This window comes from Callorhinchus milii, unplaced genomic scaffold, assembly GCF_018977255.1.
Source record: "Callorhinchus milii isolate IMCB2004 unplaced genomic scaffold, IMCB_Cmil_1.0 Scaffold2, whole genome shotgun sequence".
NCBI lineage: Eukaryota > Metazoa > Chordata > Chondrichthyes > Chimaeriformes > Callorhinchidae > Callorhinchus > Callorhinchus milii.
Window position 1 is genome coordinate 114461582 of NW_024704743.1, and position 26005 is coordinate 114487586.

Here is a 26005-nt window from a genome sequence, read left to right on the forward strand (position 1 = left end):
CTATCACCTCGCACCATAATTCCACACCTCCAAGCAGCTGGCTGTATGACAGCAGGTTTGATGAATACGTATAAAAATCAAGTGAGCTACTATTTCATCAGTACTATAAGCTGAGGGATGCAGTGAACCTTTTAGCTGTTCTGCTGTGAACTAGTGCAGTGAACCTGTCCTTTAGTGTATGAGCCCAATTTGCTGATAGCTGGGGCTGTGAACATCTCACATTGGGGTTAAAATGTAGTTTTAGTTTGCCCTGAAACCGGGCGATTAGCTCCCGGGCAAAACTCCCATTTAGCACATCAGTGACTTCAGATTGCGAATGCCATGTTTACTAGCCCTTTAAACATCCACATGTCCCCACCCAGTATCTAAACTGAAGAAATTCCTAACCGGAAAATTCGCTCCCATTTTTCAGTACCATCATTCCCAACATTGCTGCATCCTGTGAAATAATCTCACTAAACAGGAAAATATGGTGTACTTTCCCTCCTTGCACTTGCATTATACAATACAATACAAAATTACATTTGTATAGCGCCTTTCATGTCGGGAGGACATGTCCCAAGTTGCTGCACAGTCAGGGATTTGAACCTTATGTAAAATAAATAAGATAATATCCTTATGTAAAATAAATCAGGTCAGGTACAGCCATTGACATGAATTAGACAACAGCCTCTTTTTATTAATGGTCAATGAATTTGCTGATAAAATAGAAGAATCAACTTGGGCTGTTTATATAATAATAATAATCCTTGCATTTGATACAGTGTCATTCATATTGGGAGGAGATCTCAAAGCACATCACTGTGAATTGTAGTGACTGTGCATTTTGTAGGTTAACATGACAGCCAAACTGCATACAGCAATGTCCCACAAACAGCCACGAAGCCAATGACCAATTTTAATCTTAACATTGAAGTGAAAATAATTAACATAAAAGGATTTTAATATAAAGAATATCACCTTGGCCCACGCACAGTGCCTGTGTCCGTCAAAGTCCCTTGAATGTCTCTCAGTTGCCAGCCTACCTTGTCCTGCAAGCTCAGGTCAAGGTCATGCTGGTGGCTGTGAATGTGGGTGCGGGAATTTCTGTTACCACTTAGCCTCAATATCTATCTTTATGAAGAGAGGGAGGAGGAGAAATCAGCAGAAAGGAGGCAGGCAGTGACGAAGTTTGAGATCACCTAAAATGAGGAGGAGCGACAACTCTTTAGATCGATTTTAAGACGATTTGTAACAAGTTTGTGATTTGCAGCAAAAATAATTCCATCTTGTGTTCTACATCCAAACCAATCAATAAGGAATTATCAATTTGATGTGAATGTACGGTAACCACAGGCAGCAGTCTTTCGGGGACAATTTCTGGGAAGCTCAATCTCACCAGCGTTGAAGGGCTCCCAGAGGAAGTGGTTGTTGGAAATCATAAAGCAGTTTATTGGGTTTAGCTGCACTTTGTATTCTAGCTCACAAATAAACCAGTATCCACAGAGAGAATGAGCTGAAACTGGAAACCATTTGAACTGCAAGGGCATCCAAAACATAGCCACCCTAAAGTTGTGGCGCTGAACTGGGACAGCAGGTTCTTCCCACTTGGCTCCTGTTAACCAGTCTTAATGGGTCAGTTGGTCTCCGCTAACGGCTTAATCTCCAGTTCCCGCACTTATGCGGCATCCCTCAGGGCTCTGTCCTCGGTCCCCTCCTCTTCACCCTCTATATGCTCCCCCTTGGTGACATCATCCGCAGACATGGGGTTAACTTCCACATGTATGCGGATGACACCCAACTCTACCTTTCCTCCTCTACCCTCAACTCCATGACCACCGATGTCCTGACAGCTGCCTGTCCGACATCGAGTCCTGGACGAGAGACAACTTTCTTCAGCTCAACGTGTGTAAAACTGAGGCCCTCCTGATTGGCTCTCGTCAGCGCCTCCGCACCTCAGGCGCTGACAGCATCAGCATCCAAGGCTGCACTCTCCACCTCTCAAAGCCAGTCAGGAACCTCGGTGTTCTGTTCGACCCTGAGCTGTCCTTTCTCCCTCATATCCGCACCACAACTGGTACCGCCTTCCACCACCTCCGGAACATCGCCAGACTACGGCACTACCTCACCCCTCACGCTGCTGAAACTCTGGTCCACGCCTTTATCAACTCAAGGCTGGACTACGGGAACTCTCTCCTCGTCGGCCTTCCCGGCACCTCCCTCCACAAGCTCCCACCCTCGCTCGCCTCCACTGGCTCCCCATCCCCCAGAGGATCGAATTCAAGATCCTCATCCTCACCTACAAGGCCATTCACGGCCCTGCTCCCTCCTACCTCTCCGACCTACTATCCCCCTACTTACCTGCCCGTACCCTCCGTTCCTCTGGCTCCGGTCTGCTCCACATCCCCCGCCCTAACCGCCCTGCCATCAGTGGCCGGGCTTTCAGCCTCTCAGCCCCTAGGCTCTGGAACTCCATCCCCCAGTGCCTTCACCTTGCTTCCTCCCTTTCCTCCTTCAAGGCCGGTCTCAAGATCTTTCTCTTCAACCGTGCCTTCAGCTCCCCTCTCAATTCTCTACCCTCTCTTCGCTCCCTCCCTTCCCTCCCCTCTCCCTGACCATTTCCCCCCTGCTCGGGTCCCGACTCAACTGTCCAGCGCCTTGGGACGTCCTCCCGACGTGAAAGGTGCTCTATAAATCCAATCTTGTCGTTGTTGTTGTGGTCCTAACTGTACAAGCAGCAGGAAGCTTGCAAGACAGTGCTCTCAATGGCAATCTATGTGGTTTTACCCCAACACACACTCTGGTGTCCACAAGCCCTGGCTCTCGAATACTCTTTGGAGTAGGTAAACAAAATGTGTTCCTCCAGGGAAAGAGTGTGCATTTGATTCCAGACATAGCAAAATTTCACAGGAACAGGTATAACTAATTATTATTATGTCTGTTAGAGAGCCTTTCACGTCAGGAGGATTTGTGAAAGCACTTCACAGGATTTACTGTAACGTGTAGTGAACATCCCAGAACCAAAATATATTTTGTGACTATATCTGTAGGTGAACTCAGCAGCCAGTTTGCACGCAGCAATGTCCCACAAACAGCCATGTCCCACAAACAGCCATGTCCCACAAACAGCCATGTCCCACAAACCGCCATGAAGAAAATGACCAAATTTTATCTGGGGAATTACCATAGAGTGTCAGCTACAGTGTATTGAGAAAGGGCAGGTAAATGGGACTTAAAGGATTGCTCTGAGAGCTAGCACAAACACTATGGGCTTAATGGCCTCCTTCTGTGCTCTAAATTTCTATAGTTCTATTTTTGGTCAGGGATAAACTCCCTTGTCATTTCAAATAGTGCCATGGGATGTTTACTGTCCACATAACAGGCAGACAGGACTTTCGTTTAATATCTGATCCAAAGGACGGCACATCCCCCGATACAGCACAGTCCCAGCACTGCATACGCATGTGTGTGTAATTAACTCTGAGTCTGGTTTGAATACACTTATGGTGATGATGAGTTTCAGCACTAACCACAGTATAACAAGAAACAGGCATTCAGTTATTGGCAGAACATCCTTTTACTTACTGGAGCCAAGCCTAAATAATCTCTGATTGACCAAAGAAAGCTTTCCCTCATATAGATTTAAAGATTTTAAATAAAATTAATTGACACGGTATATGGCAGCCTCATAGTTACATTAAACCAAGAGACTTTCAGTTTTATATGGTATTAATTCTGCACCCTGATACTGTGTACTTAGCAGCTCCGCTTATTATCTCACCAGCACTCACTGCTGAAATCCAAACAAATGTTCAGAAAGACAGAGGGAACCTAAAACAATTTTGAAGTGAACAAGCATAGTGTTATTAAAAAGAGATATGTATGGAGAATCTGTTAAAATACAAGTTAGTTCATTTTGTAGGAAATGTTAAGAGAGTTGACTTTGTACAGTAAAAATATAATTGAAGAAAATACATAAGATTAATATTGGTGTTTAACATCCAGCCGCAGCCTCACCATCGCCTTTAAATGAAAAGCTTGGAAAATACTGCCATCTAGTGAACTTCATTGGACTTAAACCTATTCAAACCTGTAGCTTTTGTCAAATTATTTTCCATTCTGCAAACATAGGAGTCAGTTTTGTATTGATCTCATTTACTAGATTTGTAAATGGCAACACTAGATCAGCTCCTCAGACAGACAGATTGATCAAGTGGAAGTCACTGGAAAAGAAAATGGGTCAGGCCTAGAGGATAAAGTATTAATATTAATAATAATGTGTCAGGAGGACAACTCAAAGCACTTCTCAGGATTTACTGTGAAGTGCAGGGATTGTATATTTCTAGGTGAACTTAGTAGCCCAATTGTGCACAACATGATCTTACAAACAGCCATGAAGTAAGTTAATGACCAATATTATTTGGGATATTGTTGGCTGGGACACCGGGAAAAACTCTTCTCTTTTCAAGCTAGTGCCATGGGATCTTCAGCATCCACCTGTATAGCCAAATGGGATTGTGGTTTAACATTTTAATCCGAAAGACAGCATCCATGACAATACAGCCCTCTCCCAGCGCCGCAATGAAATATCAGCTTGACTGTGAGTTCAAAGTCCGTATATGGGGCTTGAGCCCACAACTTTCTGACTCAGAGACAAAAGTGCTAGCAACTGAACTAGGCTGACACCTGAAATGTGCTTGGCTGTTTCTGTTATTGCCTGCTGAGTTCTGGTACAGATTGTGCAGGATTTTCTGTAACCTGTGCAAGCAACCATCACGTTACACCTGTCCTCATTACAGCCTCGGCCTGCTGGATCTTGTTGTCTGCCACCCAATAAAAATTCAGGTACTGGAGGCAGATGTACTTTCAACTACAAGATATGTTAAATTCTCAAAAGTGTTGCCAAGAGTTTTTAATACGTTCACTATAAAAGTCCCAGATAGAAAATCCTCACATGCTTTTCAAGTATTTTTCTCCCCACACATATTAAAAGGAAACCTTTTCCTTTTGAAGAATCTCACTTTACCAGGCTGATAACATAATAATAATAATCATAATTATCCTTGCATTTGATATAGTGCCTTACCATGTCATTGAGACGTCTCAAAGTGCTTCACGGGAAATTCTGTACAGTGGATTGACTGTGTGTTTTGTGAGCGAAATACAGTACAATGCACATTTCTATACTGTCTTTCACATCGAGAGGACATCTCAAAAGTGCTTGTTGTAAGATGTCTAACCAGACATTATGAATTAGCTCAAACAAAAACAGAGAGAGCTGGGAAGACTTAGCACGTCAGGCAGCATCTATGGAGAAAGGAAAGTGAGTCAACGTTTCAGGTCCACGACCCATCATCAGAACCGAAACGTTGACTCACTTTCCTTTCTCCATAGATGCTGCCTGACCTGCTGACTTTTCCCAGCTCTCTCTGTTTTTGTTTCAGATTCCAGCATCTGCAGTATTTTGTGTTTTGATTATGAATTAGCTATTCATCCATTGCCGTTACCTTTAGGCTACGGGGCTCCACGTAACAGCAACCGGTGAATAAACAATCAGTTTGAGTGTTCAATCTCCTGAATGATTTTCACCTTCTGAATTTGGAATCTAAACACAATTCAAAATTACACTTGTGAAGCGCCTTTCACATCGAGAGGACATCCAAGGCGCTGAACAGTCAGGATCATTATGACCCGAGCGGGGGTCCTAATGATCTTGACTCTAAATGTTGGGTCAGTATGTAAGCCAGAAGCAGCTTCCAGCCTGAAAATATGAATTATATTGTTTCTTTCTTCAAGTTCCAGTTCAGAACTGCGTTTGTAATTAAGGGCCCTAAATTTGCAGCATCTCAAAAACTTTGAGAATTCTAACTGGATTCCTTATTAAACAGGAACCGGAGGATGGTGGAGTCCTGTAGCTCAGTGGTTAGAGCACTCGCTTTGCAAGTGAGAGACCTGAGTTCAATTCCAGGCAGAGGGCGAAACCTTGGGCAAGTTTCCTTACTCCACATAGAGCCTAATAATAATCCCTCCAAAACCAAAAACAATAATTAAATTGGTCATTTTCAATCTACGACTGTTTGTGGGACATTGCTGTGCGCAATTGGCTGCCGCGTTCGCCCACAAATATACAGTCAATTCACTTTACAGTGTGTTCTGTGAAGCGCTTTGGGACGTCCTCCCGACGTGAAAAGCGCTATATCAAATGCAAGGATTATTATTATTATTATCAAGCCTGTTCCTCCAGTTTATTAGACTTTGGCAGATCTTCTAATCCAACGCCCTGCTGTTTCCCGAAACCGCTGATAACTCTATCTGCCAAATATCTGAATCTTTTTTTAAACATCCTAAATTGACCCAAGGGATCTATGTTCTCAAAGTAGATTGGAATGAAGCAGAGTTCCATTGAGTCAGGGTGATATACTTCTGGCAAGTGAAAATCTGTGCATGACTCAGATTTCTTAATAAGGACTCCCGTTAAGAAATACCATAAATGAAGACTCCAATATCTCAATTGCACGGTGTAGCGCTTCTGCAGGAAGAGAATTAGAAGCCATGATTGCATTTAAACAATTAATTTGGTTTTTGAAGAATATTTCAGTGACAGGCAGGAAGAAGTCATTACACTTCTCCTGAAATAAATTGCAACAATTTTTATCTGGGCAATTACCTTAGAAAGTTAGCTCCAGGGTATTGAGAAATGGCAGGTAAATCAGACTTGAATTGATCTGAGAGCCAGCACAGACACCGTGGACTGAATGGCTCTAAATTTCTCAACATAACACATCAAATTCCTACCCACTCAGTAGTTTCCTTACATGTGTGAGCAACTTTATGAAGGGGATAAAGATTGTAATTGTCTTCTCAATTATGGTTTGGGTAAATTTATTGGAAACCCATGGAAAGAGCTGACAATATGTTTGATTCTTCACATTTGCAATTACATTTTATGAGAGCTGGGAGTGGAAATTTAATCATGGCTAATTAAACTTGGGAGATTTTATCTTCTGCTAAGTTATGACAGCAAAACAATCCATTTCAATGCACTCAAGTCCTTGGGGAAATTGTAGCAGTATTAGAGTTATTAAAATAAAAACCATATAAGACTTGATATCTTTTTTCCAGAATACATAGATTAGCATATCTGAGTATTTTGTTGTGTTTATCATTAAAATCAAGCTCATCTTTACAAGAGTGTTTGCATGATATTGATAGGCACATGCTGACAACAACAAATTACATTTATTTACAAAGATTTACAAAAACGTACAGCATGGAAACAGGCCATTTGGCCCGACCAGTCTGTGCTGGTGTTTATACTCTACATAAATCTCCACCCACTCTTTACTCACTCCTAATACCTCTCTCCCTCGTGTGAGAGTCCAGTTTACTCTTGAATGCATCTATATCATTTGAATACATTTATATAGCGCCATCGCGCAAGGAGTGCTTAACAGTGTCATAGCCTGACAGCAGAGCTTGGGAAGAATGGGATGGTGGGGGGGAGGCTTAGGCTTATGATGTGGATCACATGGGCAGATTATTCTGAGGCAATGCTGGGAGTGGGCGAGTCCAGTTGAAGGGGTTTGAAAAGTCACCACAAACTGCTCACATGCACCTCTGAATGGCATGTTACAGAAATACACAGGTAGAGCAGTGATAGCCCATCATTAGAGAATAGGGAGGCTAGGCACAGATACCAATCCCTTCTATCCTGATACTTCATAGAATGGGACACCTGTATGTGCACATGGGATGCAAGTCAACCGAACAACTTGTTTACTGTAAGCCTTTGTAACTTTACATGCATGCCTGACTATTTCTGTACAGTGTAGGGTTATAATAATAGATAATAATAGTCCTTACATTTGATATAACCACTTCTGTCCTGACAGAATGTCTGTCAGACATCAATTTCTGGCTGAGAGCTAACTTTCTACAGTTGAATGTCAACTAGACCAAGGCCGTCTTAATTGGTTCCTGTCAATGCCTCTACAGCTCAGGTACTGGCAGCATCACCATCCAGGGATGCACACTCCACCTCACCAAGCCAGTCCGCAACCTTGGCATCTTCTTTGACCCTCAACTATCCTTTCTACTCTGCATCTGTGCCATGATCCGCTCTGGCTTCCCCCACCTCCTCAACATTGCCTGGTTCCTCCACTGCTCATCCCTCAGGCCGCCAAAACCCTCATCCACACATCCATCATATCTAGGCTCAACTATGTCAACTCCCTGCTTGTCGGCCTTCCCAAATCTTCACTCCACAAACTGCAGATCATCCAGAACTCTGCAGTTTGTGACCTCTCCTGCACCAGGCTTCATGAACCCATCACCCCCTCCCTCGTCCGGCTTCACTGACTCCCCATCCCCCAGAGGATAGAGTTCAAAATCCTTATCCTAGCCTTCAAGGCCCTCCATGGCCTTACCCCTTCCTGCCTCTGCGACTTGGTAACCCATATCAACCTATCTGCTCCCTCTATTCAGCAGGCTCCGGCCTGCTCCACGTCCCCTGCCCGGCCCACCATCGGTAGCCAGGCCTTCAGCCTTTCTGCCTCTACCCTATGGAACTCCATCCCACATTCTCCTCGCTCCCTCCCTTGCCTTCTTCAAGGCGAGTCTCAAAACCCTCCTCTTTGACCAAACCTTCAGCCACCCTCCAACCCTCCCTGCCCTCCACCCTCTCCAATCTCAACCCCCGGCTCTGGTTCAAATCCCTGACTGTCCAGTGCTTTAGAACATCCTCCCGACGTGAAAGGCTCTATACAAATGTAATTTTGTATTGTATTGTATCTTTTCTTTGGGAGATCTCTCAAGGTGCTTCACAGCATATACCATGTTTTTGTGAGCGAATTTGTTAGTTCAAGAAAGACATGGAATACACACAGATATGTCATAGAGAGAAAGAGTGACAATTTTAGAGTCAGAAAGTGAGAGGGAGAGAAGCACAGCAGTTAGCCCCAAAATGGGTTGGAATTTGTGTGCAATAACTATGAGAAACAGAGGCTGTTTCTGTTTTGCTCTGGTTCTATGGCCTATCACTGTCAGTAAAGAGCTTAGGCCTTAAAGGAGCTGGAATAACCAATAGAATGCAGCCATAATGGTCCTTGTCTTTTGATAATTGTAGACTTGACAACAACAAATTGCATTTATATAAAATTTGGAAAAAATAAAGAGATTGGAATTATCTCTTGGAAAGAGCTAAAACATTGGACATCTTTTGATAAATGTAACGGATGGTGAAGTGCAACCTAACGTGAGGAGGACTATATAAATGCAAGTTGTTTTTATTGTTGCAAATGATAATGGTGCTTTTGCAGCTGAGCCTGAAGTATTACTTGAATAGCCACCAGGGGGACCCAGCTAACTGCTGAAATAAAACCTTTCAATGTGAAGCTTGGTGGAACATGACAAGTCCTGTCTGGAAACTGCTGTTTATCTTGCTATTCCAGCTGCGAATTCTGACTCTATTAAGTATGTGTGTTATGAGATATGTCCAATGTTGTAAGCATACCAGAGTTGCACAGTACTTTTTGTGCTTCTCAAACCAGATATACAAAGCCTAATCTGAAAGGTCAATTGCTTGAGGTCAGCCTTAATTCAACCACAAAGTGATAATCCTGTATCACTGAGCACTGTAAAATCGCAACTAAAGATTCAAAGGCCAGAATTCACTTCCATCGACTGAGAATGGTGAGGAATTCTATCCTTAGGGTCCATAGGCATTATATCATCTAAAGTCTATGTCTATCCAATAACTTTAACGCCCAATTTATACTGTTAGAAGCAAAATGATATTGTTACCTTGAACTAGAAAAGCCACTGGGGGGAACCAGCTCACTGTTGAACTAAGACATATCAATGCGAAGTTTGGCGGCTATGAGAAGTCCTGTCTGGAAACTGCTGTTTATCTTGCTATTACACTTGCCGGACTCTCTTAAGTATGTGTGTTGTGATATATGTCCAATGTTGCAAGCATGCTAGTACACAGTACTGCAGGGAATAAGGATGTCAGGAGTGAGAATGTATGCTGCCTGCTCTTAGTCGCAATGGCCAGGTTTAAGGATAGTTCTTCACATATGGAATTGAGCACATGCGACGCTCCAATGTCGAGTTCTATGAGGAGCCGATCACTTGATTAGTTCTGCAATCATATTTTAAAAAGGTCCATTTGAAAATGGACAGCACAAAAACTTTTATTGGACAATTTTCTAATGTTAAATAATAATAATATAATCCTTACACTTAATATTACGCTGTTGAGACGTCTCAAGACACTTCACAGAATATATTGTAAAGTGGATTGACTGTATTTTGTGGACAATTTCGCACAGCAGTGTCCCATAAACAGTTGTACATTGAGTGACCATGTTCTTTTGGGGAAGTGGGGACGTGATAAGGTATTATATCAAACGCAAGGATTATTATGATTATAAATTATTGTTTTGATCAGGTGAAATTTCCTTATGCTCATTAGTCAGTACCAAATGACTTTGCAGAACTACAATTAAAGCTCAATTAAATTGAGCTGAGCTGCAGAATTTCTATTTATGCACAACATAACAGCGGTGCAGCTGATATTACTCCATATAATAATAATCCTTGCATTTAATATAGCACCTTATCACATCGTTGAGACGTCTCAATGCGCTTCACAGAATAAAATGATACGAGAATATGTCAGTCTGCTGAAGATTTAAATTGTTGAGAAGAAAGAAGTGAACTTATCACAGCTATAGCTTGTCTTGAGAATTGTTGATGTATGGTCCTACATTGTCATGATCAGAGTCAGCTCAATGATGCACAGGTCTGGCCCCAGTTTGATTAAAATGTTAATCAGATGGCTAGGGAATTGCAGACTTGCATGGATCATCCTAATGTTAAAAAGGACCATGATAAATGAGGTACTACAGTTTGTTCAGCCTGAATTGGTGAGAGTGAATACATTTTTTGCTCCTCCAGGAAGGAAGAACTCCCACTCAGGTTCTGTGACTAGAGACACTTGACCATTCAAGATTGCAACAAAGAAAAGAACAGACTCTGAAGATACAAGAACACAGCTGCAAAACAATTTCAAGAGATTCAACTCCTACTAGTATCAGCATTCCCAAACGAGAGAAGCTCAACTACTGAGCGTTGATATTGTCACTACAGTGAGCATAACAGCACCAAATTGTCTATTGTGACCCTGCTTATTGTGCCCCTGCTTATTGAATCAATGCAAAATAATATGTATTTCTGCCTTATTAATTCAGTGTCTTTCTGCCTTATGAAGTGAATTATTAAGTAATTACTCATAAAATACAAGTGTCTTTGATTCTTCTGTTCTCAGGTTCACAACTTTATATTTTGGCTAAACAGAATAAAGTGGTCTTTTCTGATTGCACCTTTTGTCCCAGATGTTACTACAATAGAGTCCTCCCGACGTGAAAGGCGCTCTATAAATGGAATCTTGTTGTTGTTGTTGTTGGTATAGAGTGGTTAGTTCCACTGATGGCCGCACCTTCGAACCCAACAGTGGATATAATAATAATATTAATAATAATAATAATTGCATTTGATATAGTGCCTTACCACGTCTTCAAGATGTCTCAAAACACTTCTTTTATTTGAAGAAATTAATCCCCCCAGAAAAGTGATCCGCCAGTTGATTAACAACTAAAGATCCATGGTTCCTACTTACTGCTAGGTAAACAGAAGCATGTGGAATAAGGAAACTTGCCCAAGGTTTCGCCCTGTCTAGAAATCAAATCCAGGTCTCTCGCTTTTGAGGCGAGTGCTCTAACCACTGAGGTGCAGGATTCCACCAGTCTGCAGGTTACTCATTGGAATCTAATGGTTTGAATCCTGGTCCGTGCTGAGTTTACTGGTCTCAAATCCAACAACCAGTGTTCTTCAACCCACCAACCCACCAATTTCAATATTATTATCATTTAATTAAGATGCAGGGTTCACAAATAATTTAGAATTACCGTATATAGCATAGATGTATTTAAGGAAATCTAGATTTTGTGCTGCAAGCTTTTGGGGGGGACACAAGGTTAGAAATTCCCAATGATTTTAGATCGCCATCGTTCTCTGTTAATGAGCTAGCAATGTTATATCTGCTACAGGCCAAAACCCAGATGATGATTTATCAAGCGAAAATTTGTGGATATCGATTTCTTTGTTACACATGATAGTGTGCTGCATACAGATATTAACAATAATAATATCCTTGCATTTGATACAGCACCTTATGACGCAGGAATGTCTAAAAGCCCATCACAAGATTATTTTTACTGTGAAGTGTAGCGACTGTTTTTGTGGATGAATGCGGCAACCATAGCAATATCCCACAAACAATCATTAGTCTTCATTTTCATTGCAGAAAACAGTGAATGATGAGCTTTTTATTTACATTTTAATGATGAAACTATGCTTTCTGCACTGTATTTCTAAGCAACAAGCTAGTTGAAATCCTCGTATGTTTAAAATGGCAAACGGCAGGCTTATTTGAATGCTCATTAATCATAAATACTCCAAAAATAGTACTGTGAAAAATAGCAGAGGTGCAAAGAAAATGCAAGGAGAGAATCAAAGGCTACAATGAGGCAAGCAGAAGCTCACTTCATCAGTGGAGCTTTAAATAACACAGTGAACCTTCAAAGAACAGCAACGAGGAGGGCACTGGATTGTCTCTATGCTGGAGTCATAAATGTCATATTCAGAACCTGGTCGCTAATTGAGATTTGTGGTTTGTGAATATCAAATTGCAAGATTTGCACACGATTTACAAAAAAAGCGCATCGTGAAGCAGAACCCACCAAATTCAGAAAATTGGCAGATGAGCAAAATGCCCCCAGGAAATGCGAAAGATCTTTGAGATGTTTTAACACAACAAGGCACCATAAAAATGCAAATTAGGTAAGCAGAGTGAGTCCTGGGGAGAGAGTGCAAGCTCCATTCCAGACAAAGGGAAATTTCCATGTGTAGATGGCATACGTGGAACTATCAGTTTGGTAAAGCAGTCTGGGATGCTACCCTACCTGAGGGACGCTGTGTAAATGCAAGTTGTTGTTATACATGGTGATGGATTTCCGCATGTGTTGGATACCCAGCCAAACAAAAAAAACCTAAGGATCTTGTATTGTTATCCTAATCTCCTTGGTAAACAAGCAGAGCTGGTTCTGTGTCTATAACTCTCAATCCTCTTTCTCGACAGGTATTGATCCATCTACTCAAATGAACTAAAGAAGCTCCAAACATTTATTGCTTTTTTTATTCATTGTCTGTGTCTCTGTGTCTCTCTCTATCTGTGTGTGTGTATGTGTGTGTCTTGTCTGTCTCTCTGTGTCTCTTATCTGTGTGTGTATTTTTTTTCTCTAGCCCCTATTGATCTATGTTTTACTTTCATAGACTTCAGTGTTCTATAGGTTTGTATAAAGTCGAGATATTAAATGTGGATTAACAAACCTAGAAACATTAGCAGTGGGTTCAAAGTGGAGTCCTGTAGCTTAGTGGTTAGAGCACTCACCTGGCAAGTGAGACACCTGGGATCAATTCCAGGCAGGGCGAAACCTTGGGCAAGTTTCCTTACTCCACACGCCTAATAATAATCCCTCCAAAAAAAACAATAATAAATTGGTCATTTTCAATCCACGACTGTTTGTGGGGCACTGCTGTGCGCAATTGGCTGCCGCAATTGCTGTTTCGCCCATATCTTAACACATAGAGAAGAACTGTTCTGTTCTGCTCTGTTGCTTGAGGATGCCAGAATCGGGAACCAGGGGAAGGAAGCAAACCTAGAGAAGCAGTTCAAGTATCTTAACCTCATGCTGTCAATATATCTTTCTGCTGGAAAATAGCACATGGATTAATAATAATCCTTGCATTTGATATAGCACCTTATCACGTCTTCCAGATGTCTCAAAGTGCTTCACAGAATATGCTGCAAAATGAATTCATTGTATATTTTGTGAACGAAACGCGGCAGCCAATTGCACACAGCAGTGTCTCACAAACAGTCTTGGATCAAGTGACCAATTATTACCCCCGGAAAATCAATTAACGACCGGGTTCCTAATTATTGCTAGGTAAACAGAGGCTTGTGGAATAAGGAAACTTACCCAACCGGGAATCAAACCCAGGTCTCAAATTAAAAACAAAAGCCTTGTTCTGAGAAAATATAATTATTGTTGGGGTTTTAATACTTCGTTCACTCAACTCCAAAGTCAGCATCTCATAACTTAGAACATTTTATCCGCTGTAAATCTACAGCAGACAGAAGAGGTGCAACAGCATTGTACGGCATTGGGTAAGATTGTAGTGATTAACCGTCAATAAATTAACACTTACAAGAAAATCTCTGACAAGGATAACTGTTAACTCGTATGAATGACATTAATTGTCAGAAAAGCTCAAAAGGATTACATTTGTGTCATGTAATGTTCTAAAATGACTTCATCATCTCACGCCTGCTGTTAGGTTGTCAAGAGACTGAGATACAAACTCTGTAACTCAGCATAATTTATACATCAGAGCAGCAGCTGCTCTTTGAAAACATTCTCTTTAAAGTGAAGCTCTGCCTGTGCTGTTTGTTGGTTTATTTTTGTTTCTCATTGGAAGTGAAAAAGGGAATTTCGTCAGGGAACAGCAAGCTCAGAACACTTAACAGGAGATCGCACTAAAGGAGAGAGAGCAAACCTTTTGTAAGATCTCTCAACATTAACTCACTTCACTTGCCGCTCTAAAAACTTTGTTTCTCTGCTCTACCGACCTGCTCATGAAGTGAATTATATAATAATAATCCTATCATTTGATGTAACACCATATCAGGTCATTGAGATGTCTCAAAGTGCTTCACAGAATATACTGTAAAGTGTATTTTGTGGATGAAATAGACAGCCAATTGCGCACAGCAGTATCTCAAAAACAGTCATGCATTGAGTGACCAAATCTTTTTTGGAGGGATTATTACACCCAGAAAGCAATCTTCTGATCGACTAACAATTGGGTTCCAACTTACTGCTCAGTAAACAAGGGTGTTTGGAGTAAGGAAACTTACCGAACATTTCGCACCGCCTGAGAATTGAACCCGGGTCCTCTCGCTTGCAAGGCAAGCATGCTACGGGATTCCATGTTATGGAATTGGATGCCAGGGTCAGTAAAATGCCAGGCACATATTATAAAGCAGTATTTTGTAAATAAATCTACACCAGAATTCTTATTTCTATTAGCCTTCATTTTTTAGCTGAATAAAATTTCTAAGCACTCAAAAATCACCAGACTCTTTGGCTGAAGAAAGAAACACTGCATCAAAACTTCAAATTTAAATTTCAGAATTTTGCGAACAGTCTTATAAATTCGGTCTTGGCAGTCAAAGATTCTGATTTTTTTGTAGGGGTATTTACAGTGCTGGGAATAAATAAGATAATCATCTCAGCATTCTGTGGTGTAGATCAGTGATATTGTAAACATACACACGAAACAAAGCAATATTCTATTTTGGGGACAGTATTTTTTTCTGCTGGATATTGCATTTTAAGCACTCAGATTAACTAGATCCATCCTTCAGATGAGACATGACGTCTGCCTGTTCAAGCGGACGTTAAAAATCCCATGGCACTACTCGAAAAGAGAATAGTTTTATCCTGTGTCCTGGCCAACAATGCCCCAAATAAAATTGATCATTTGAATGGCTGCTAGTGGGACACCAGGGGACCAGTAAATGTGTTCATTACCATAAGATGCCTGTTTTTAATGCATCTAATAATTAGCACATTCACCTCTATATCCCAGTCTTTTCCGTATTGATATGTTTTACCTTTCCCTAGCACACTCAAAGGCTTGTGATACGAGTTGACCTTAAACTGCCAATTCCTTTGAACTAGTCACTTTGTTCTCATCACCTGATGTGAAAAGATCAAAGTGACCAAGTCAAAGGCTGAGAAAACAGGACCCAGCATTATTTTTAGATTGGCGGAACCACATCAGAGGATTTGGTTTATTCTCAAATCCAAACTATTTGCTCGACCTTACAGGAAATAAATAAAAAGCCTAACATTACATTCTTAAACCAGAGAACTAAGAATCACTTGATGACAACCCACAGTCTAGAATACTTCCACTTTGTGCTGCAGAGGGATCCCCATCCAAGAAAGGAGACTGGATGCTATCAGATCCCGTCAATAGTTTTTCCACCAAGTTATTAGAATTGTCTCGAAACACATCTGTTCCAATCAGGTTATTGCACAACTGATCTCTGTTAAGTTTGAATTGAACATGACTTTAGTCAAAACAAACAAGGAAAATGATTCTGCCTTCACATCTGTTCAAAATAATTTACCTAAGAATAACGCAGAGGAAAAACAGCAGGAGATGTATGAGACTGTGGATTCTCCATTCCATGATAAACTTCCCTATCTCAGTAGTTCAATGTGCATATTAATCTCCACTTGTCAGTAAATTCCTCAATATTGGTGATTATAATATATATATCATATCCTATGACATTACACTGCCAGGGTCTTTTATTGATCAGCAGAAAATTAACATAGGCTATCTACCAAAGGCAGTAAATGGATGTTGGCTACCTTGGCAAATTACTAGAGGGCGACTGGTGCCTTTGGAGCTACAACCTTGCAAAAAGAAAAAGGACTCAAATAGCTCAATATGACATAAGGGCACAAAACTGGAGGAGAAAAGTTATATAATAGGAAATTGCAATGCATCATTTCAAAGTAGTGCCAACCAAATGTACAGCTAAACATTAATATCATGCAGATACAAAAACTGCAACTTGCCAAATTTCTACTTCTTAGCGAGTTCAAAACAAGGGAGCATAATTGTAAAATAGCCAGTCGTAGATCTAAAAGGGAGTTTCTTTACTCAGAGGGTAAGAGAATGTGGAACTCACTGTTGGCAGCTGTGGCTGATGGAAAAAAAAGCATAATTATATTTTACAAGAAATGTGATGCATACACAAGGGAATTGGGAATACTGTGTTATAGGAGAGAGGATTAGGAGGGGTGGACACTTGTACAAAGACCGGCAAGGATTAGTTGCGTCAAATAGTCTGTTTCTATGTTGTATCATTCTATGTAACTTTATGTAATAAAGGCAATTCTCCAATTGTATTAGGTTTGGTAATATATTAGTAATATTAATGTATAGTGGGATTTTTCTCCTATAAGCCCCCACAGGCAAAATTAGTAAATTTACTGTTGTGTTCTCTCTCTCCCCCTCTCCTCCCAATATTTTCATGTGTTGCAATACGTTTATAATGATCTTGTGTGACAAACTTTTTTAAAAAAACGTTGAGTTTACTTGACAAGGGAATTACCTGTATGTAACATTATTGAGCACCAGCTCAATGATGCCGTTTTCAGTAAGTACGTTCAGAGATCTATGTGGTAACTTCTACAAGTTGATTTACTGTGTTGTTTTACATCTTTTCTTGCAGGTTCCAGTACACAATGCATTATATTATATGAGTCATGGCTGCCAGAAACCAACTTCATAAGTAATACATCAAAGGAAAATGAAAGCTCTCGTCTGAGCAAGAGCTGGTGAACATATAAAACCAGAGAGCATTTTCATGGGAACCATAGAAATCTATTACATTACAAACAAATCAACTATTTCCCAAATGTGCTGTTGAATGAGGGAGAGTTGCCTATGTCAATACAAATATTTTAACAATAAATATTTTCCCCATATGCATCTTATTTTGTTGTTTCTCCTTTCTCTAGCATCCCCAGAACACACATTGGGGTTGATATTTAAACATATTTCTTTACAGAAGAAATCCAGAAGTTAGTGATGCCTCCTTGTGGGAACATTGTTCCAACTCAATCTATTTCTGCAACAAGGCTCCCTCCCCTCGGAGTGATGTGTGTTTGATGTTCTTCCACTTACCCAACAATTCCATGGCATCGTCCTCCGCATCTATGTCTTCCTCCATCACAGATGGTGTGGCACTGTGCACTGAGTCAAAGGAATCCTGCGATAGCATTGCCGCTAATAGCTTCTTGTGTTGTTGCTGTTGTTGTTTTAATCCTTTGCTCTTCTGCTCCGTCTTCACACTATGAGAATGTTTTTAGAAAAAGTCGTCACGCATCAGTGAGAAAACGATAGCTTAGTTAGTACCCCTGGTTCTAAACTGTGTATAAGCAAAATCCAATCCTGGAATAGACACTGACTAAAGTATTGGCATTGTTCTAGTGGCAGCAGATTGTGTGAAACTGAACTTCTTTTTGAAGTTGAGAACAATAAGACAGTAATTGTGATGTAACGGCACAGTTATTAATTAGTTGGACTCATTTAAGAAACATCTGGTTGTTGTAATAGGAAGCCGGAAGGGTGCTGTATTATTAAAGGATACACATAAGTGATCCGAAAGGCCTTCTACACACATGTGATTCTGTGATTGATTTCAGTCTAACGTTTAACGTGGAATAGTCAAAATAACCCTCTGCTTGTCACGCTGCATTTGATGTTAAAGAGCATGCCTGAAGATGATGGTACTAAGATGATAGAAATGTTATGGGATGTTTAAGATAACTCAGACTATCAACTTTCAGATCTTTCATCTGTTATGTCCTGTTAAATTAGCCAAGGAAATGTGTTTGTGGTAATGATGTAGGGTTTGCAGTGTAACAATGAAATGCTGACGATTAATAAGACCAATACTGAAAGAGAGCAAAGAGGAGAAAGCTCAACAATGGCCTGGTCCCTGTCGTTACCTTCCTGGGCTGTGTTGCTCCTCACTTTCACTTTTAATTCTAGGCACTGGAGGCTGCAGCATTTCTGCTGCCAGAGGATCAGCATCCGTTTCCTCACGTCCAACCCACTCTCCAACTACTCGTGGTTTAACGAGGGAGGAACCGTAAGCTCCTAGGTCCTTAAATAAAAGGACTAACATGTCAGAATCCGCCTTATGATTACTGAGATCAAACAAAAGGGAACAATGTCCACAGAGAGACACTCTTGTACAAAGGAACATTATTACTATAATAATAATTTGGTCACTCAATTCACGGCTGTTTGTGGTACACTGCTGTGCGCAATTGGCTGCCACGTATCGCCCTCAAAATGTACAGTCAATTCCTTTTACAGTATATTCTGTGAACCACTTTAAGACATCTTGAAGGCATGATAAGGGTATTATTTTTATAGGTGGTTAAGGACTCATTTAGATGTGAAAGAAACAGAAGTTGCATATATTATATATATATAATATGAGGCATGATCCCTAATCATCAACCCTAATATATTCAAGCAGATCCTCCACAAAAATATCGGGTTTATGCAATACCCTTGGCCATGGACACAATTTTAGATTAATCCATTAACTTTATTTACTCCATGGGGGGTTTCGCTAAAGTCAAACTAAGAAAAAGCATTCAGTGGAAAGGCTATTAAATAAAAAAAAATTGGAATTTGCAAAATAAAGTAACTACAGTAGTTTCAGTACAACTCTTATTTAAATATATTTTTTATATTTGAGATTGCACCAGTAGAGAGGTTTCCAAATAGGGGCTTCTGTGCTGGATTGCACTGTTCTGCTATAAGGTGCAGTTTTGAGATAAGCAATAAGAAAAGCTGGCATGATTAGTGCTCACAGCATGACCATTACTCTAAATAAATCCGTCAAGTTAAACCCTTTGTATGTGCATCGGAACTATGAGATCCTGTAGTGGGGAGTAACTAGAGGTCATTTCACCACCTAAAGATTTCCATGTAGATTCATCCTGTGTCAGAAATTAAGTAAAGTGCACTTAATGAGGAAAGAAAGTGTCAACCCTCAGATAAGCTACCTAATACACAGTCGCTACACTTTACATTATAGGGCAGTTATCACACCCTTCCTCAAAAAACCCACCCTCGATCCCTCTAATCTCTCACACTACCGTCCCATCTCCAATCGACCCTTCCTTGCCAAAGTCCTCGAACGCATTGTTGCAGATCAACTTCGGTCACACCTTTTCCTCCACTCCCTCCTTGAGCCCCTGCAGTCTGTTTTTCTCCATTCCCACAGCACAGAGACAGCACTTGTCAAAGTCACAAACAACATCCTCTCTATCTGTGACCAGAGCTCCCGCTGCCTCCTTGTCCCCCTGAATCTCTCTGCTGCATTCAACACAGTCGATCATGCCATCCTCTTCCACCGACTCTTCTCCCTCATCCACCTTAGTGAGACCGCACTCGCATGGTTCGAGTCCTACTTAACCAACTGACTCCACTTCATCTCAGCAAATGATTTCTCCCCCGCCCCCCCCACCTGGTCACCTGCAGGGTACCCCAGGGCTCCATTCTTGGTGCTCTTCTTTTCCTTATCTATATGCTCCCTCTGGGCAATGTCATCTGCAGACATGGGGTAAACTTCCACATGTATGCGGATAACACACAAATCTGCTTTGCCTCCTCCAGTACCAAATCCAGGTCCGCGAAATTCTATCAGCTTGTCTGGCAGACATCAGGGCCTGGATGAGTGTAAACTTCCTGCAGCTGAATGTGGATAAGACAGAAGCCATACTCCTTGGCTCCTGTCAATGTCTTCACTCCTGTGGATCTAAACTCCTCAACCTCCCTGGGCTCTCCCTCAAACTCACGGAACTAGTGCGCAATCTAGGCGTCCGGTTTGACCTCCAGCTGGTCCCTGGCCAGGACCGCCTTCTTCCACCTCCACCACATTGCCCACCTCTGACAGTACCTTTCCCCAAATGCAACTAAAACCCTCATGCATGCGTTTAACACCTCCCTCCTGATGAATTACTCAAATGCACTCCTCACCTTTTCTCTACAGCTCCACTATTCAAAAGATCCAGCTCATTCAAAACTCTGCCACCCAAATACTTACCAGGACCATCTCACCAGTTCTGGCCAGGCTCCACTGGCACCTCCCTACTTCTCCAACCTCCTCCCTCCCCGATCTACCACCCAGAGCCTCCGCTTGATGGCCTCCAGCTCGTCCCTCGCCCCCTCTGCCCCACCATCGGCGGTCGTGCTTTCAGCCATGAGGCCTCGAAACTCTGGAACATTCTCCCTTAATCCCTCCGCCTTACCCCTGCTCTCTCCTTTTTCAAGTCCCGCCTGAAGACTTTCCTCTTTGACTGTGCTTACGGCCACTTCCTTCCACCCCCAGCTCGGAGTCAGGCTGTTAAGCACTCTGAGACACTACCCTGCACGGAGGGCGCTATATCACTGCAAGTTGTTGTTGTTGTGTATATCACATGGAGCGCTTTGAGAAAGCTCAACTATGTGATAAAGCGCTATATCAAATGGAAGGATTATTATTACTATTCTTGGCTATCCTAATGCAGTTTAATTTTTCACTTGTAAAAGTTTGTGGAGTCCTGTAGCTCAGTGGTTAGAGCACTCGCTTTGCAAGTGAGAGACCTGAGTTCAATTCCAGGCAGGGCGAAACCTTGGGCAAGTTTCCTTACTCCACACGCCTAATAATAATAATCCCTCCAAAAACAATAATTAAATTGGTCATTTTCAATCTACGACTGTTTGTGGGACACTGCTGTGCACAATTGGCTGCCGCGTTTGCCCACAAATATACAGTCAATTCACTTTACAGTGTGTTCTGTGAAGCGCTTTGGGATGGCCTCCGAACGTGAAAAGCGGTATATCAAATGCAAGGATTATGATTATTATTATTAAGTAGACACACTTTTTTTTAAGCTTTACTGTGTCCAATTATTTTTTTCCTAATTTTACTCCACACTGACATGTTTCTCTGCTCTGGTTCCCAGCCTCTTTATCGCTGGTTGGGCACTGGTTGCTTTCTGGTAACTCACTAAATGACCATCAGTCATACGTGAGTTTTGGCAGAGAGTGTTGGCAGGACATTCCACATCACACCTGAGCCTGACCTTTCCTCATCCAACTGTCACACACACACTCATCACCAATAGAGGGTCCTGAAGATGGGTCAGGAACAGGAATGGTGGCTGTTTTTCCTCTTCCAAATACTGGGGCTAATTTAGGCCCCAGCTGTGATCCACAAACTCATCACAGTGAGCTCCTAGTCCATAAGCTGCAGCTCTATCCATGATCGGGGCTTCTCCTATTATTATCGTGTCTTCTGTTAGAGCGCTCCGAAACCCTAACCTATGTGAATGGCACTATATAAATGCACATTGTTGTGATTGTTATTGTCAACCAATTTAATAGATATGCGGAAAATCAGACCGCTTTTTTTTGAAGATACACCATTGACCATTTCAAATCATTCTGAGGAATTATTACTGGCCTGACGACAGGTTTCTAATCACTGGGAGAAGTCATCGTTGGGATTGATAATGCGATATGTGTAAACTGTATTTGTTCCATTCATTGCAACTTTTGCTCTGTGCAAAATAACAAATTCCAAATCGGCAAAACCCAGCCAGCAGGAGGATTGATGATCACAGAACAAAGTCACGAAATTTAAGCTATGTACAAGTTTGCATATAAGCAGTGGTTTCTCTGTTACCACCAATGCCATGCATGTCACCCTACTGCGTAAACAACAACAACTTACATTTATTCAGTGTCCTTCACGTAGGATAACATCACAAAGAACTTCATAATGACGAGCTTAAACACCGAGCAAGGGAACATAGGAACAGGAGTAGGCCATTCAGCCCCTCAAACCTGATCCATCATTCTATTAGAGCATGGCTGATCTGTAACTCAAATCCAATTACCTGCCTTTGCCCTATATCCATTGATACCCTTACCTAACAAGGATCTATCCACCACAGTCTTGAAAATTTGTATGGATCCAGCATCCACAGTTTTTTGGGAGGGAGAATTCCAAATTTCCACTACCCTTTGCATGTAAAATGCTTCTATATTTGAAAATGCTTCCTGACTACTCCTAAATGGCCTAGCTCTAACTTTAGGATTATTCCCCCTTCTGGATTTCCCCACCAGAGGAAACAGTTTCTATGTAGCTACCCTATTGAATCCCTCTATCATTCTAAACACCTCAATCAGATCACCCCTCAACCTTCTAGGGAATACAGACAACAACAACAACAAGATTCCATTTATAAAGCGCCTTTCACGTCAGGAGGACGTCCCAAGGCGCTGCACAGTTGGGTCATGACCCGAGCAGGGGGGAAATGGTCAGGGGAGGGGAGGGAGCGAGGAGGGGGGAAATGGTCAGGGTGAGGGGAGGGATGGGAGGGAGCGAGAAGGGGGAAGAGAGTCGAGAGGGGAGCTGAAGGCTCGGTCAAAGAGAAAGGTTTTGAGACCGGCCTTGAAGGAGGAGAGGGAGGAAGCAAGGCGAAGGCACTGGGGGATGGAGTTCCAGAGCCTGGGGGTTGAGAGGCTGAAGGCCCGACCACAGTTGGCAGGGTGGTTGGGGCGGGGGTTGTTGAGCAGACTGGAGCCAGAGGAACGGAGGGTACGGGCAGGTAGGTAGGGGGATAGTAGGTCGGAGAGGTAGGAGGGAGCAAGGCCGTGAATGGCCTTGTAGGTGAGGATGAGGATCTTGAATTCGATCCTCTGGGGGATGGGGAGCCAGTGGAGGCGAGCGAGGGTGGGAGTGATGTGGTCCCGAAGCCTGGTGCGGGACAGTACACGAGCTGCAGAGTTCTGAATGACCTGCAGCTTGTGGAGGGAGGTGCTGGGAAGGCCGGCGAGGAGAGAGTTCCCATAGTCCAGCCTTGAGGTGACAAAGGCGTGGACCAGGGTTTCAGCAGCGTGAGGGGTGAGGTAATGGCGCAGTCTGGCCAAGAAAGGGGGAAAGGCAAAAGGAAGGAAAATGACGATACGTGGCATACAGAACAATTCCACAGCAACACAAGTTTTTGCAATCAGGCCAGACCTCTACGGGCTCCTGAATTATCAGTGTGACAGAAAAGGTACTGAGTAAAAAGCTGGTTGAAATCCTTAATGTATCTCAAGTACAAGGAATATTTTGTTTGGAATAACACAAAGTCAGATGGGTTTTTAACCAAATACTGTATCTTAGCAAAGCAAATATTTCAATCACAGTGGAGGAAAGCTCTGTCAGCTCTATTATTTCCTTTGTTATCAACTGCAAATAACTCTTGCTACATTGCAGTAATAACGTCACAATCATAAATCGTTCAGTGTGGAGATGAACTCTCTACACACAGCCACCATCTGCAATACGTGCTTCTGTGGGCAAAATAAATAAGACAGATGCAAACCTAAATATATCCATCCAAAGATGTTGGCAACATGCATTACAAAAGATAATAGATTCCCTCGAGTGAGTTCAAGTCTTGTTTGGAGTTCAAATGATGGTTATAAACTGCTCAAATGTTACCCTTGTATTCTGCATTCCTTCCAATTCTCTCCCTACACCTCTGAAGGCGATGAGCCACACTTGAGAATACTTCCATGGCTGTTTGGGTGGTATTCACCCTCTGGCACTTCGCCAAACACAAACACTATCTGTGCAAACTATGAAGTGGGTGTTGGGGATTAATTCAATTACAGGGAGCAAAAGACAAAACAAAAATGCTTGCATTTGATTTAGCATCTTTCAAGTTAGGAGGACATCTCAAAGCACTTTATAGGAATTATTGTAAAGTGTAGTGACTGTGTTGGTGAATGCATCAGCCAATTTACACACGCCAATGTCCAATAAACAGTCAGGAACTTGAAAAACAATTTTATCAGAAGTATTGTTGGCCAAGACACTGAGAGCAACTCCGTTCTCTTTTTTTGAATATACCATAGAATCTTTAGTGACTATAAGCATTCCAAGATACTGCTCAGCGTGAAGGACATTTTATAAATGCAAGTTGTTGTTGTTGTTATGTATTTGAAAAGGAAACATGGCAGCCAATTTTGCACACAGCAATGTCCCACACAGAGCCATTTTTTTCTGGGGGATTGTTGGCCAGGATACTCAGAGAAAATTCCCTTCTCTTTTCGATTCATGCCATAGAATCATACAGCACAGAAGGTGGCCATTTGGCCCATCATGCTGTGCCGGCTCTTGAAAGAGCTATCCAAATTAATCTCACTCCTCTCTCTCTCCCCATAGCCTTGTAAAATTGCCCTCCACCAATATCTATCCATGGGATCTTTAACATCCACCTGAACCGACGCATGGGACTCCAGTTTAATGTCTCATCCAAAGGATGTCAGCCTGGACTGCGTGACCATACTCACATTGGCATTTTCCACCAGCTAATGATCAAAAGCAGGAGCCATGGCTGAATTTTCCTCTCCTCATCCCAGGATATTACCATTGCACTGCCTGATAACACTAAACCCAATACAGATGGGGGAGCAAATCTGTGACTTTCCGGATTTGAACAGCTTTGTTTTCCACCAGGTAGAGAGCTTACTCGCTCTGGAGGAGTCATCGTCACGTGCGTTTGAGAAAAAAAATATGATTTATAACAGGAGTCACTAATATCGATTCAGTATCTTCAGTAAATGGGTTTGTCACACCGACCCACAGAAATACTTTCAGATGCACTGAGACAGCAAAACATGGGGACACAGGTTTAGGGTTGCAAAGGGCAATCTCAGTACAGACATCAGGAAGCATATATTTACCCAGAGGATGTAAATACCTAGTTTAAAGACTGGAATAAATGACCAGGAAGGGTGATTGAGGTGAGGACACTGGGACTCATTTAAGAAACAGCTCAATGCAGAGTGGGAATTCTGGAACAATGAAATCAGATGGGTATTCTTCATCCGAACCTGTTCTATGATCTTCTGCACTCTGTTCCCATGCTATCTATTTCTGGTTATTGGAGTTACCACTGGTTTACACGGCACACTTCGGGGTGACTTTTAGTGAAACTAGTGACTCCTGTTGTGATAACAATGTGCACTTTTAAAGCAACTTTTAACTTGTCAAAGGTAGTGATGGAATACCGAGTAGGGAAATAAGTGTTTAAAGATGTTGAAAGGGATATGTGTTTAGGCAATGTTAGATCCCAATTTAAACACCTCAAATCGACTACAGATCACTTGTTAGGTTACACTGTTCTCCATTTATTCCACCTTGATTGTGGATATACATTTTAATGCAATGCACAACGTTGGACAATAAATT

The 26005-nt window shown here is 41.9% G+C and overlaps 1 protein-coding gene across 1 annotated transcript in view; it reads right to left on the reverse strand.

Moving 5' to 3' along the window:
* Positions 1 to 26005, reverse strand: part of cunh8orf34 (chromosome unknown C8orf34 homolog) — a 157063-nt gene that overhangs the window by 41561 nt on the left and 89497 nt on the right. Inside the window, 2 exon segments of the mRNA XM_042332422.1 lie at positions 17875 to 18041; positions 18702 to 18859. Coding sequence (XP_042188356.1) covers positions 17875 to 18041; positions 18702 to 18859 — 325 coding nt within the window.